The sequence below is a fragment of the Cheilinus undulatus genome, linkage group 23, assembly GCF_018320785.1.
Source record: "Cheilinus undulatus linkage group 23, ASM1832078v1, whole genome shotgun sequence".
Taxonomy (NCBI): domain Eukaryota; kingdom Metazoa; phylum Chordata; class Actinopteri; order Labriformes; family Labridae; genus Cheilinus; species Cheilinus undulatus.
This window is the reverse complement of record NC_054887.1, coordinates 21,492,649-21,503,831: the sequence shown is the minus strand read 5'-3', so window position 1 is coordinate 21,503,831 and position 11,183 is coordinate 21,492,649. Positions and strand designations below refer to the sequence as shown.

At 39.0% G+C, this 11,183-nt stretch overlaps 1 protein-coding gene across 1 annotated transcript; it reads right to left on the bottom strand.

Moving 5' to 3' along the window:
• Nucleotides 1–869: 869 nt before the first annotated feature.
• On the bottom strand, nt 870–5,762 carry lum (lumican). Its single transcript, XM_041781376.1, has 4 exons — nt 5,374–5,762; nt 5,036–5,117; nt 3,140–4,020; nt 870–2,400 (listed from the first exon to the last, which is right to left on the bottom strand). Exons 3-4 carry the CDS (start codon nt 4,011–4,013, stop codon nt 2,246–2,248), a joined length of 1,029 nt encoding a protein of 342 aa, XP_041637310.1. The 5' UTR covers nt 4,014–4,020; nt 5,036–5,117; nt 5,374–5,762; the 3' UTR covers nt 870–2,245.
• Between the last annotated feature and the right edge of the window lie 5,421 nt (nt 5,763–11,183).

Genomic DNA, 11,183 nt, shown 5'->3' with positions numbered 1-11,183 from the left:
GGAATTTTAGATGCGGATCACGGCCACAATGTACGGCTCCTCAATAACAGTTTAGTCATGGATGTAAACAGTATATCTGAAATACACTAACAGGCCTAGGAGGATAAATAAATGGATCTTCCATTCATCTTCTCTTTTGTCTCAGTGGAAAAAGTAAGATTCTATACTTGTGGTGTAGTGGTGTGTGATTATTCCCATTTAAAGGAGAAGAACTAACGTGGTGAGATCTACCATTGGAGGTAGTGACAGAGCATGTGCATGCCCATTTCAGACCTGGTGTGTGTTTGCTGCATGATGGCTCAGCTCAGTCACAACAGCCATGTCAAAGCCCTGTCTATTTCTTTTTTTATTTTACAAGTTTTACCTCAATAAATATCCTTACAAGAGTCTTGAATCATCATATAACTGAGCCAAGAAACATTCAGAATTAAAGCTTTCTGTACAAAGTATGTGAGTATCTCAACATAAAGGCCAAACCGGGCTTTTATTTTGAAAAGCACAAACCAAAAGGGTAACGTTACAGTGCATCCACCCTGTGACATAGTCTACCGATGTGTACATGCATATCTGCTTACACAGGTAAATATTGCTCACTATTTATTATTTTCCTTTCTATTTTGGCCAAGAGATGCTTATAGTAAAATTAGGCGAGGCCTCTATTCTTAATATTAGGTGCGGTGGATGTGTGGATTAGGTGCATGAGATGCAGCAGGTCAACGGTTGACTCCAGTGTTTGAAAAACCACCACTAAAGTGTCCTCTTTTATGCAACCATGGTAGATGAACATAATAACATGCCCTCTTTGGATCATTTTGAAAAGCTGTCCATAAAGATGTCTGGTAAAATATGGACCACAAGACAATACAGAATGTAATCCTGGCTTTTCCATTTATTTTAATACATCCCAGATATGACCTTCAAAGAGCTTAAAAAGCACTATCATACAAACATGTTGGAAATAATGTTTATTCAACTGTGTTTGTTTTCCTCACAGAGCAGTTACTGAGTCAAAGGCCACATAAAATCACCAATAAATGAAAAATGATCAAAACAAAATGTGATATTCTCTTAACATAATTGACTTTTCTGCCAAGTAGATTTTTTTTTCTGTAAAAATCATGTGTCAAACATGGTGAACAACAACGTAACAATGAGAGCACCTTAACTGCAAAAGCTGTAGTTTATTATTTAAGAATGGTACCATTGATTGCATGCAAGAAAGTTATGTAGGTGTTGTATACAAATCAGAAAAGCAGAATTAGGTAGAGACAATTTGACTCAAGAAAATATAATCATATCTACTCCAGGTTTCTCAGTGAAGTAATTTCAATGGTAATACCAATGCTTTTAGCCATGTGTCATTTATTTCAAGGATTCCAAAGATTTTCTGTCTTTTAGCTGGGAAAAAACACACTTTTATGGTTAGGGCTAGGCTCAGAGGTTAGGGTTAGGCTAAGAAAGCCAGTCAGTGGGATGTAATGCTTGCATCAGTCTAAATGCAATGAAGAAAATTAAGAACATGAATAACATTGGTATTTTCCTTTGACACTTTTCATTTAGTCAAGTTGTCAAAATAAGACCTCTCTGTAACTGCTTTTTTTTTTTTTTTTTTTTTTACACTTGTTAAAATTTCTCACGCAAGATATTACACACTAAAATCTGAATATGCAGTCATTCTTTGCTGGTCCCTTGCACAGCAATGGATTCATAACTGTACCCACATAATTTGCAAAACATTGGAACATATAAGACAGACAACGACATAACACCACAATTGAATAAAGACATTGAAGCCTTTGTTTACTCCATTGTGTCTGTATTCAATGTACATTAATGCAAGTTTGGAATGTTTAAGTGTGTGTTTTTAGCAAATGTATATGCATACATTTTCATTCAACATTTTTATTTTGTTATTTTTTAAATGATTTTTCCATTATGTTCCTATAAACAATGGGAACTTTCATTCATACTTATTTGCCACTTGTTGAATTAAAAATTCCAATAATATTTGCCTAATTGTTATCCAATAAATTTACATTGAAGTTACACAGCGCTGCCTTTAAGACATGTTTGTAATTGATAAATGTGCCATCATAGTACCCCAGTTTTATGTATGTGCAAAGGAATGTTACCACTATAAAGGTGGGGTACTATGAAATTGAAATCCAGAAGGCAGTGTGCTGAGCTGTGCCACAGTAATAGACAAAGGGGGCCGTGGAAAAGGTTGCAGAAGTAAGGGAGTTCCTTATTCAAACATGATATCTGAAGCTGTGCGCAGGCAGTTGGGGTATTCAGGAGGCATTGCGCTGTGTGTGATGTTGTTGCCGTCCAGACGCAGATGCTTCAGGTGGGAATAGTTGAGGGGTCCAACGAACTTGCAGAAACTTTCCAGACTGAACTCTGAAAAATAATCAGAAACGGAGACAAAGTTACTGAAGTTCACAGCCAAAAAGTTGATGTGGTAAAGATAAAACCTGTATCCTGTGGACTGTCTGACCACCAGGAGTGCTATGGAGAAACATTTGTTATGAGTGCACTTTGTATTAAGCTTGGATTTGCAAATGGAGGAAACCAAAACCACACTGTGGTTTCAGTCCATCTTGCTGAACAATAGTTGGGAACAGATAGGCATGGAGAAATAAACAGTGGACCATCAAAGGCAGTACTATGAAGAATGCATGCTAGCTAGCATAAAAAAGGCTATAAAGCAGGCTTTGCAAGTTTTTTGTAAGACTGTAAATGCTTGTAAACTTTTGTTAAACAATAAAGATCCACCCGTTGTGTTTTGGCTTTGCATGTCATACCAAATGGGACAACCCACTCTGGGGTCTATGTTTCTGTAGAGGCCCTTGCATGGGTATGCCCAGGCTAGATGTTGAAGGACCCTTGTCTGGCTCCATCTAAAGCTCAGATTTTTAAAATGTAACCCACTTTGGATGTTCCTGGTAATAATGTCTCCTGACAGAATGATAGGCCTTTCTCAAACCCATGGTTTGGCCTAATTTACCAGAGCCCATATCCAGTTAAAGCCTACTTAACTGGGTAAAACTAATATCAATCCCATCTGGATACTCTGGTTTGGACATAACAGCAAGTTTTAGAAAATCTGTTAATGAAAAGCTTGACAGGTATCACTCACTGTTGATCTCGTTGGCCTGGAGGTAGAGTTGCTCCAACTGCTCGTTGATCTCAGGGATGGACTGCAGTTTGTTGAACGACAGGTCCAACTCCACCAGTGACGTCACGTTGAATACTCCAGCAGGGATTCCGGAGTCAACCAGCTTGTTATTGGAGATCCTCAGGTACTTCAAAGCTGGCAGCTTGTTCAGGTATCCCGCCCCGACGGAATCAATATCGTTGAAGTCAGCGTACAGGATTTCCAGGGAATTTGGAACGCCAGCTGGAAGCTTCTTCAGCTTGTTGTGGCTCACGTCCAAGGAAAGCAGCTTCTTTGGCCCTTTGAATGCCCCTGATACGGCATCAGATGTTAGCTGATTGTGCTGAACATTGACTGAGGTCAAATTCTCCTTGTCAGTCAAGAGTCCGCCGGGGAACTTGGTTATCTTGTTGTGCATCATCTTCAGCTCATCGAGAGACTTTGAGGGGGGGACGACTGGTTCTGTCAGGTTGTTATAGCTGAAGAAGAGCTTCTCTAGGGCTGTGAGTTTGTCAATCGTACCCTTTTCTATCTTCCCATTGGTAATCTGGTTATGGTCGAGAATCAGCCAGCGAAGCGTATCAGTAACATTGTCAAATACACCTGCTTTGATCTCTGTTATTTGGTTGTTGTGAAGGTACAAGTACTTGATCCCAGTTGGGACGAAGGGAACGAACTTGAGCTTGCGGTTGTCACAATACATGGCACTGGGGAACTGTACTGGGCAGTCACACTCTTGATTACAGTTGGGCCCGGAGGGTCCTAGCATGGAAGATGACGGGTAGTCATAGTCATAATACTGGCACAGTGCCACACTGACCAATATGGCCAGTAGGGGTATACGGAGAGGAAACATGGTGATCCTACAAACAGAGAAGAAAGGGAAAGAGGGAATAATTAGGATGGTTTTAGCACCTCATAACCTTATAATTCTACTTTCTGAGTCCGGCTGGCTGTAATATTGGAATTTGTTTTGGTCAAATGCTTGCCATCACTTGAATATAGCTCTGATCTATAATGCACTAAGGAGTTTAAAAGCAAATTAAAGAGCAAAGAGTTCTGAACTACTTTACTTTTATCAATCCCCCTCCAATGCTACATACATCAAGTCACCACACCCATTCTCCAGAGTGTTACAAAACATTATATAATCGGTCAAGAGTTCATGACTGGACACCAGTGAGTCCCAGATTCCTTGATTCAGTGACTGCCAGTGAGCCACATCATTACAGCTGCAGCTTGGACCCAAACTGCATTACTTTAAGCACCATTTCATCTAAAAGCATTGCAAACCTTTGCAAAAAGCACCATTGTGTGTCATAATGCAACACATATGTTTTAAAAAATATGCACACAATAAACAAATCACCAACTTTGATGCATATATGCACATAAAACTGTTGCCAAAAAAACAGAACAAGTGACTTTTGCTTAATGTGTTCCCACGTTAACACAAATAACAGTGATCTGAAGGCAAATATATAATTTGTAGGATCATGACTGTGCAAAATCAACCCCTCAGACAATGCAAAACCAGAATGATTGATTCCAGAGCCATAAAAAATGCAGACAGAAACTAGATCCAAGTGCAATAGATTGCTTCCAAATCCTAAAGTCAAAGGAATCTTTTCAACGGTTTTAAAAAGGCACTCAAGATCCTCGCATCCATGTAATATCTGAGCTTAAATACTTATTGGTTTTCCTTAAACAAGATGCAAATCATCAAACTTCTAACATATTTTTGCTCCATGCATTCATCTCTGCTGCACCACTAAAAAGCCTCACAGTATCAGCTGATAATCCCATCCGGACGACAGAAAATAAAAGGGAATAATCAAACAGGAAATCACAAAAACATGCCTCCATATGCAAGCTTACCTGCAGCTCTCTCTCTCTTTGTGTGCGTGGGGTGGAGGGCCAGAAGGTACGAAGAGTGTGGTGTTCAAAAACTGGGAAGTCTCTGGAGGACAACACAGAAGGAAAGAAGGAGAGAGGGGGAGGAGAGAGAGAGAGAATGGTGGATGGAGAGACAAAGGGAAAAAGGAGGGAGGAGGCTTCTTTAGCAGACTGAAGTCTGATAAATTTAAGGTGTTATTACTATAATGTCTGGGGGGATTAGCTTCCAAAAACTAACTAAGAACAGGTGCAAAACTTACAGGACTGTCACACCATAAAAAAGCCAGAAACAAGTTTGGAATTCATTAAATATGACCTACCTAAATATCAGCTTTACAGAAGAACTACTTTGAAGAACTACCTCTTGTGCATTCTGATATTTGTCTGCTAAACAACCACAGCAAAGTGTGTGCAAGCAACAGCTCAAGTCCAAGTTAAGTAGGGCTTTTGGTGGAAAAATTTTGAAGAGCTATGCGTGGAAAAAAGTGAAAATGATCTCTGGCAGCCATTTAACCCAGACGCCGGTTATGAAAAAGAAGAAATTCAGCTGTACCTCTGCTGTTGTGAATAAGGCTTTGGAAAATCTGACAAAAAGGTTACGAGAAAGCCAGAAAAGACTTGCATAACAGTTGACGCAAATATTTCTACTCCCCTGTTTTTGACCAGAGGAATGGTGCTGTTAACAGTAAGGTAAAAGCAGATGCAATTGATCCCATATGTCTATTCTAACTCTTGCTCTTTTACCCCTCTACAAATCCTGCACTAAGTCCCTGTGTGTATACTTGCCTGGCCCAAAAGAAACAAATGAACAAAAGTGGGCCAAGGTGGTGTCCCATTTATTTGATAGGTGCTGTTAAAAAAGGGGGTGGGAGAGGTAAACAGCCAAATGTTTCTCCCATTTGTTGGTGGACGTCCATCACACTATCACAGCATGCAACCGACGCAATAGATGCCTGGATTCAATTGGTCGCAGTGTGGTCTGTTACACCAATCACATACCTGTCTGAAAGACCATTTTAGGATACAGGAAGAAAAACATTCCAACTTGGATATCGGAATGTTTTCGACCTAAAACGAAGATAGAACAAATAGAAATAGTTGTTTTTAGCTGTTTCATTTTATTTAATGGCTGTTTCAATCTTGGACTTTCCTTGGATTTTTTTCTTAGGAAAACAATATTTTATAAATCTTGAAAGTATGGCCGTTACACCTGCAGGGGTTTTAATGACATTGTATTCAAATACATGTGCGTTAATATGGAGTTGACCCCCTCTTACAGCTATTAACAGCCTCCACTCTTCTTTGAGGATGTTGGATGAGAAGATCTGGCTCGGAATCCGGTTCATCCTAAAGGTGCTCCATGGGGTTGAGATCAGGGCTCTATGAGGGCCAGTCAAGTTCTTCCACAATAAAAACTCATCAAACCATGTCTTTATACATCATGCTTTGTGCACAGGGGCACAGTCATGTTGGAATAGAAAAGAGCCTTTCCCAAACTGTTGCCACAAAGTTGGAAGCATAGCATTGTCCAAAATGTCTTGGTATACTGAAGCATTTAGACTGGCTTTACTGGAGATAATGGGCCTAAGCAAAACCCTGAAAAACAGCCCCATACTTTTATCCCTCCTCCACCAAACTTCACAGTTGGCACAATGCAGTCAAGCAGGTAATATTCTCCCGGCATCCGCCAAACCCAGACCCACCCATCTGACTGCCAAACAGAGAAGCGTGATTTGTCACTCCCAAGAACACATTTCCACTACTCTACAGTCAAATATCAGTGTGCTTTACACTACTCCATCTGACACTTGGCATTAGACTTGGTGATGTACATCACTGTCAGTGGAAGTTCAGAACTCTTCACCTATGGACACAGCAGACTGTTGGTGACTTTACGATCCATTGGCTTTAGCGGTTGCTCTGTGATTTTACGTTGTCTTCCGATTTGAGTTGCTGTTGTTCCTAAACACTTCCACTTTCTAATAAAACCACTTACAGTTGACTGTGGAATATCCAGCAGGAATGAAATTTTACAAACCATCTTATTACAGTTCCATGCTTGAAGTCACGGCATGTCTCGGTGCTTGATTTTATACATCTGTGGTGTCACATCTGATTGAAACACCTGGATTCAAAACTTAATAGGTGTGCCCAAATACTTTTATCTGTATAGAATTTAGAAATGTCTGAACTTTGGCTTCGGCAATATTCAATCACTAGACCTACTGACATAAGCTTAGTTTTAAAAACATTATCTGTTCAATGGAACATCTGAAATGATTATAACAAAACATGACAGTTAAAAGGAACTGTTCCTTCAATGTTGATAGTATGCTACCATGTGAGGTGGTTGGAACAATAACTGAATACCACCATACCAAATGAAGCTGTTTGCCATTTAAGGACCAAATGAATCTGAGAAACCTCCACAGTGAGAAAGCATTCTAGTTAGTCATCTAATTGAATTTAATGCATCCCAGATTTTCTTCTGTGAGAAGGCAAACAGGCTCAGTAAAGACCTGTATTTACATTTGTTGTGTTTTCTCTTTTCTGGGCCACCCGTCTCTATCTTTAGAACTTTTTATTCTGAAAAACAGAAAAGTCCATTTTTCTTTCTTCTTGTCTCTCCTGACAGGCTGTGATAGACGACTGCAGAGTCAGAGAGGATCACCCAAGGGCCATTTGAGAAAGTCATTACTGTTGAAGGGTCACTAGTTTAGGGCCGTTAAAGGCCACAAGGCCAGAGTGCACAAAGAAACTGAGAATAGATGGGTTTTAGTCAGTTACAGCTACATTTTTTTAACTTGCAATGAGCTCTTTAAATAATCTGACTTATCAAGCACCAAAAAGTAGATGCCACTTTAAGATCGTCCCTGCAAAATGATGAAAATGCACTAATAAACCATTTATTCATGCCTATCCGTCATGATTATAGGACTGACTACTAATTCCATTGCAAAGAGACTGCCAAATCTGCAGTTGTCAGCTCTTTCAGTTTAAATTTAGCAACTAAAATAACACTGAGTAATAAAACCAAACATGTGAAAGCCAGCCTCGTTGATTGAGCTGTCTAGGCCAATTCGCCACCCCTCTATTATAGCCTGGACCCAGTTTTGCTTTATGTTTGAGTAGCAAGAACACGATCAGTGGATTTTAGGTGTTTCTCTCCATTTAATTGCTGTTTGATGCACAAAAGTCTTTGATAAACTGAGGGCTGAAAAGGAACATTGGTGTCTTAACTGAAGGAACTACAGCTTTTACTTAGTGGTTATGTGTCAGGCAGTGGTTATACTTTTATCACACAATAAAGTACAGTGAGATTATTTATTTTGCCCTTTGACTTCAAAAACATATACGTTTATCGTTGAGTCAGATTGAGCGTTTGTGTAAATATGGAAAAAACAACCTCAGGTGCATTCTTGAGACTCTGCACTCACAAGTTAGGGATGACTATGAGGCTAATGATTGTGATGTTTGGTCTTAAAGTTTTATCCATTAGTGAAAGTGGACATTGTTATGACATGGGAGGAAAATCCCCTTAAAAAAGCATTCTTGAGATATTGTGTCACAAGCAAGTGAATATGGAGACCAAACAAATTTGACTTTCAGAATCTTATCAGTTCATCATTTGAGTCAGAGTGAGATTTGTTTAAAAAAAAATTATGCAAAGTTTGAAGGAAATCCCTCAAAGTGTTCTGAACATTTTGTGTTCATTAGCAAGGAAAAGACAAGAGGACCAATGATCTTCGCAAAACAGTCTGGCTGCAAACTGCGGTTCCCAGATGCAGACCACTACTGGGCTAAGGGTAAGGTTAAGGTAAGTGTTAGGATACTAAAAGTAATAGTCAAAAGCCTAACCTGCGACACCTAAATACAAAACTTTTAATAAAGCTGAGTATCCAGTCTGCTTTAAAGCTTGTTCTCCATGAAAACACTGTAATGCGGCTAACATTGCTAAGGCTAAAGCTAACAGAGCTATGTTAACTACATAAGCTATGCTGGTAATGCAGCTGAAAACTTTACACCTTTCACAGTTTTGCAGATCTCATAAAACCATATTTTGTTCACATAAAATAGTTACATAGCTAAAGTAGCTAAAGCTAAAGCTTATGTTAACTACATTAGCTTATGCTACATTTGCTAATGCTAACATTGTCACTTTAGTTACTTTCCTTAAACCCACATTGTTAAAGCTAATATAGCTACATTGGCATACATAGTCACACTAATTATCTTGTTAGCACAGCTATGTTAAATTTAGCTAAAACTAATGAAGCAAAAACCGCTGCTTGCGTAACAGTGGCTCGTAAGCCAATTAACAATTAACAATCTACTCACAGGAAAAAAACTGACATCCATGAAAACACTCAAAGCTTAAGCTAACAAAGCTACATTTGCTTTAGCTAACATAACTACATAAGTTACATTAGCTTTACCTATTTTAGCTGTAGTAGCTATAAAGATGCTAAAATGATTACGGTAGCTTTGTAAGCCTTAGCTACATACCTAAAGCCAAAGCTATATTAGCTATGCTAATGTTAACTAGCATAGCAACATTACCTTTAGCTAGCTAACCCAGCTAAAGCAAGCCACAGTTTGCGTAAAAACTTTTAGAACATGAAACACATTGTACCTGCAAATTACATCAAATCCTTCCTGTAGAGGTGGTGTCTCACAGTAGTGGTCTGCAAGAGAGCTGTAATCTGCAGCCAGAACCCTCTTGGTCCTTGATCTACAACATCCATTAGCTCATCCTTCAGTCAGTGTGGACATTTCAAAAGAAATAAATGATCATGAGACTCTAGGACCTTGTTGTCTGACCTACAGTGTCAAAACTCTGATGAATTAATTTTGGAGTCAAAGTGGGCAGAGTGGGTTTGTCTTGTACTGACAAGACTGGCCTGAACAGACAACCTGAAAATATAATGTATTTTTAAATATTGCACAATATAAACCTTCATAACAGTATCCTATGGAAGCCCTGGTAGGACATATTGTATTATATAACACACTGAAGGTACTGACTACCTTGTATGCCACTGTAACTTTGTTAAGCACCCTCCGCTTACACGGCCCTCCTGACAACAGGAGTAAACACTGCCAATGTAAACCAGCTTTAACAGATCATTAGCAGCGCTGATGTAAACACTGCACTGTATAACCACCTTGTAAAGTTCTAGTGGTAGATACAGTCCAACAAAAGCATCCATGTGTTTGTCTTACAGGCATTGAATATATGTTAATACAGCTGCCAAATGCCCCATATTCTTCACAAATTGGTTTCTCAGAGTAATTAAATGTATAGATTCGAGTTGTATTTATTGTATTGTTAAAAAGCTGTTTACTGCTGTTCGATGCAGAGCTGAGGGGAGCAGTGAGGCAGAGCCAAAACAGTGAATTTGTGGATCATAAAACCTAAACAATGAACTTATTGAAGCTAAATTGCTCTATGAGGCACACAGGCTCTGCAGTGTTCCCTTTGGACTCATGACTTTGAGCAACACCTTTAATCAGTAGTGTGATACTATTGATTATAGCCAATTTAAGAAGCAAAACTAAGGATTTGAAAAACTGAAAAACAGGGAAGAAACAACTTGCATACTAACTATAACAGCTTTCCAGCGGTCCAGACATGGCTCTCATTTGTGCCCTTCATCAGAAAACTTCTCATAATATTTATTTCATTGAGGTGGACATGTCTTCACCTCTGTTACTGGAAGTATTTTTGTGTAGACCCATATTTCCAGACTGTTTGTAGAGTGGAGGCTGGAAAAAAGACATTTTGTCATTATGCTTAGTCACTGTGCTGCTTGTTTAAGTGTTGATGTCTGCCATATGCTCTCATATCCTTTCCATCAGGCCAGATGGCAGACTGGCTTTGAACACTGTTTTCCTAATACTTTCTTTGTACTCAGCTGTTACTTAACTGGTTTAAAGTCATGCCAAGTGATGAATTATATTGAAACGGATGGTAAACACAATGTCTATGGATAACATCAGATGTTTTCACTCACATCGAGCACATATATCAGTGACACAAAGCAAAGTATATGGAAAAAATCAAACAATACCATCATACTTCTCATATTTTCTTTAAGAAAAACAAAGTTTATGCAACAAATTACCTTCA